The sequence below is a fragment of the Gekko japonicus genome, unplaced genomic scaffold, assembly GCF_001447785.1.
Source record: "Gekko japonicus isolate JY-2015 unplaced genomic scaffold, Gekko_japonicus_V1.1 scaffold3642, whole genome shotgun sequence".
Classification (NCBI taxonomy): Eukaryota; Metazoa; Chordata; class Lepidosauria; order Squamata; family Gekkonidae; genus Gekko; species Gekko japonicus.
The window spans coordinates 36485-40470 of record NW_015164308.1 but is presented as its reverse complement, the minus strand read 5'-3'; the positions used below and the strand labels follow the sequence as shown (position 1 = coordinate 40470).

The 3986-nt window shown below is 53.4% G+C and overlaps 1 protein-coding gene across 1 annotated transcript in view; it reads left to right on the top strand.

The window, feature by feature from the left end:
* The window catches only part of LOC107108393 (host cell factor 1-like), a 47989-nt gene that overhangs the window by 30396 nt on the left and 13607 nt on the right, over positions 1–3986 (top strand). The window contains 1 exon segment of the mRNA XM_015408823.1: positions 3605–3771. Within this exon segment, the coding sequence (XP_015264309.1) occupies positions 3605–3771 (167 nt within the window).

Below are 3986 nucleotides of genomic sequence, written 5' to 3'. Positions count from 1 at the left end.
CGGGGTATAAATCCAACCTCTTCTTTTACCTCACAGGGTGTCTGTGGTGGGGAGGGGAAGGGAAATGAGTTTGTAAGCTGCTCTGAGACACCTTTGGGTAGTGAAGGGCGGGGTATAAATCCAATCTCCTCTTCTTCTTTTACCTCACAGGGTGTCTTTTGTGGGGAGGGGAAGGGAAACGAGTTTGTCAGCCGCTCTGAGACTCCTTCGGGTAGAGAAGGGCGGGGTATAAATCCAATCTCTTCTTCTTCTTTTACCTCACAGGGTGTCTTTTGTGGGGAGGGGAAGGGAAAGGAGTTTGTAAGCCGCTCTGAGACACCTTTGGGTAGTGAAGGGTGGGGTATAAATCCAATCTCCTCTTCTACTGCTCTCTCCTCGGTGGGGTCCAACCGAGGCAAAAGATAAGGGATTGAAGGGGTTTTCTCACGGGTAGGGGTATCAGCTGTGCTCTTTCACTGGGTGCCCTAGTCAAGGGGGCTTCTGGTCGTGTTCCCGCCAGGGGTTCCTTGCAAGTTGAACAGGGCCACTCTGAGCTGTCACTCTGAGCTATCCCACCCTGCGGTTTGAAAGATTTAAGGACACTTGTGTTGTCCTAATAGAGGGCAACGATTTCCAGAGACTTCACACCAGCCCCGCAGTTCCGTTCCCGGAGGCTGGCAGGCTCTCAGGAGCAGAACAGGTGGTAGAGCAGAGCTCTGCAGGAAGAGTGGTATTTCAGGAATCTTTGTCCTGTTTTTTTTTAAAAAAATTGTTTTGTGTTTTTATGTGTCAGTGCACCCATGCCTGGAATTCACAGGCAGTGCTCCCTCTAAGCTGTGCAGTCCCGTGAGCACAAATTCTACGTTGCGAGCTCCTGGCATTCAAGTTGTGAGCGAGCGATTTGGCTAGTGCATAAATTAGTTTGCTCTGGAGCCCTCCTTCCTGAGCTAAGACAAAAACGTGCGAGCTGGAGGCTGAAAGACTCTGAGCTAGCTCACACTAACTCTAGCTTAGAGGGAGCACTGGTCACAGGGAGCTCTGGCGACTCTTACTGGGGCACGGAGGACGTTCAGAGAAGCGGCTTGATAGCCCGCCTCCAGCCTCCCGGCCCTGGTATCCTTTGACTATCTCCCATCCAAACACTTGCCAGGGCCGGCCCTGCTTAGCTTCCGAGATCTGACGGGACGGGGCTTGCCTGGGCTATCCAAGTCAGCGATGGGACTCTTCCTCCTCCTCTTAAGAGAAATGCCCCTAAGTCTTTGGAATGTGTGGCTGGGTTCGGGTCAAAGATTCCCTTGGGCACACCCTCGTTCCACCTCAACTGAATCCAAACATCACCCAAAATAATACCTGCGATCAGTCCCGCCTTTGCAGGCCCCCCTTCATTCCCCCCGGCAGTTTTGCTACTGGAAGAGGAGGAGTGGCCGGCAGGCTTCTTGGACAGAGAAAAACTCCCATCACACCAGTGCTCCCTCTAAGCTGTGGAGTCTTGTGAGCAGAAATTCTACTTTGTGAGCTACCGGCATTAAAGCTGTGAGCAAGCGATTTGGCTGCTGCATAAATTAGTTTGCTCCGGAGCCCTCCTTCCCGAGCGGAGACGGAAATGTATGAGCCGGAGGCTAAAAAACTGAGCTAGCTCACACTGACTCAACTTAGAGGGAGCGCTGCATGGCACCTTAAAGACCAACGTTTTGTTTGATATGGCCTTTTGTGAGCCACATCTCACGTCTTCCAGATGTGCGGTGATCAAACCGGGAAACTTCCTTAAGGGGTCTCCCCATATCCGAAGGTGGGCAGGGACTCATGGAGATTCCTGTAGAAATGTCTCAGAGGGGGAGCAGTGTTTGTCTGCGGTGGAAGAGCTCGATTCGGTCCAGTAGCACCTTGAGAGACCATTGAAAAAAAATGAGGGGGGGGTAGTTTTTGAGAGTCAAAGCTGGTATCTGACGAAGGGAGCGTTGACTCTTCAAAGCTCACACCCCCCAGAAATTCTGTTGCTTTCTAAGCAGTGTTTCCTCTAAGCTGAGTTAGTGTGAGCTAGCTCACAGTTCTTTAGCCTCCGGCTCACACATTTTTTTCTCTTCGCTCAGGAAGGATGGGCTCCAGAGCAAACCAATTTATGCAGTAGCCAAATCGCTTGCTCACAACTTTAATGCCAATAGCTCACAAAGTAGAATGTTTGTTCATAAGACTCCACAGCTTAGAGGGAGCATTGTTTCTAAGGTACTGCTGGACTCAAATCTAGCAGAAATAAGCTTTGTTAGTGTTTAAGGGGCCCCTGGATTTGTGTTTAATTTTTGTATAAGAGGCGGACTAAGATACCCCTTTGCAGTTTTCAGGAACATGCCTTCCCCGTCGCTACCGCACTTCCTTTGCAATACGCAGCTGTGTGGTTATGTTGGGTGGCTTCTGTGGCATGCACTGACTCAACACACTGGGAGACATGTTGAGGCCCCACAGTCTTAGCCTGTGCCCCCTGTGCACTGAAGTGTGACCTTCCCTACAACGTGTCATCAGATCCTCTGCAGCACTCAGGTTCTTTCGCTCCATGGGAAAAAATTCTCTGAGGGTAGGAACCTTGCAGGCACGGGGCTAGAGGGCCGAAGCTCAGTGTGGCAGAGCCTCTGCTTGGCATGCAGAAGGTCCCAGGTTCAATCCCCTGCATCTCCCACTAAAAGGTCCAGGCAGTAGGTGATTAGAAAGACCTTGACCTGAGACCCTGGCTCAGTGGCAGAGCCTCAGTTTCATATGCAGAAGGTCCCAGGTTCAATCCCCTGCATCTCCCACTAAAAGGTCCAGGCAGTAGGTGATTAGAAAGACCTTGACCTGAGACCCTGGCTCAGTGGCAGAGCCTCAGTTTCATATGCAGAAGGTCCCAGGTTCAATCCCCTGCATCTCCCACTAAAAGGTCCAGGCAGTAGGTGATTAGAAAGACCTTGACCTGAGACCCTGGCTCAGTGGCAGAGCCTCTGCTTGGCCTGCAGGAGGTCCCAGGTTCAATCCCCGGCATCCCAGTGAAAAGGACCAGGCAGGAGGTGATGAGAAAGACCTTGACCTGAGACCCTGGCTCAGTGGCAGAGCCTCTGCTTGGCCTGCAGGAGGTCCCAGGTTCAATCCCCGGCATCCCAGTGAAAAGGACCAGGCAGGAGGTGATGAGAAAGACCTTGACCTGAGACCCTGGCTCAGTGGCAGAGCCTCTGCTTGGCCTGCAGGAGGTCCCAGGTTCAATCCCCGGCATCCCAGTGAAAAGGACCAGGCAGGAGGTGATGAGAAAGACCTTGACCTGAGACCCTGGCTCAGTGGCAGAGCCTCTGCTTGGCCTGCAGGAGGTCCCAGGTTCAATCCCCGGCATCCCAGTGAAAAGGACCAGGCAGGAGGTGATGAGAAAGACCTTGACCTGAGATCCCAGAGGGCCACTGCCAGTCAGGGTAAACAACAATGGTGTTGATGGACCATTATTCTGATTCAGTATAAGGCAGTGCCATGTATCCACATCTGGCTGCCTTTAGGTACGGACCCTCCTGTCCTCATGATGCAGACACCAGTATTGCCCTGGTGTCAGGGAATGGATATGGGCAACCTAGCCCCTCATCCTTCCTTCACTTAACCGGCTCCCTCTTTGCAGACCAGCCACCTGCGACCAACGGCCAGCAGGGGGAGCCTGAAAGCACACTGACGGAGAGCACAGCCGCCAGTAGCCCCAGTACTGCCGCAGCCGCCGTCCCCTCCGCCCAGGCCAGGGCCGTCACCACCGTCACGCAGTCCACACCCCCTCCAGGACCTTCGGTGCCGGTAAGAAACGAGTGGAATGAGACCATGAACTCTGTGCTTGCCATCATTGCCGTGGGTCAAACCTTCATGCTCCCCACATCTCGACATAAAAGCAGCTTTGAGCGGTCTGATGTACGGAGTGTGGGGTGGGGAAGGGTTACTTCCACCTTGTGCTAGCTGGGGGGGGGGTTCCCGTGGGAACCAGGGGGCTGTTGGCCGCGGGGGGGGGGGGTTTT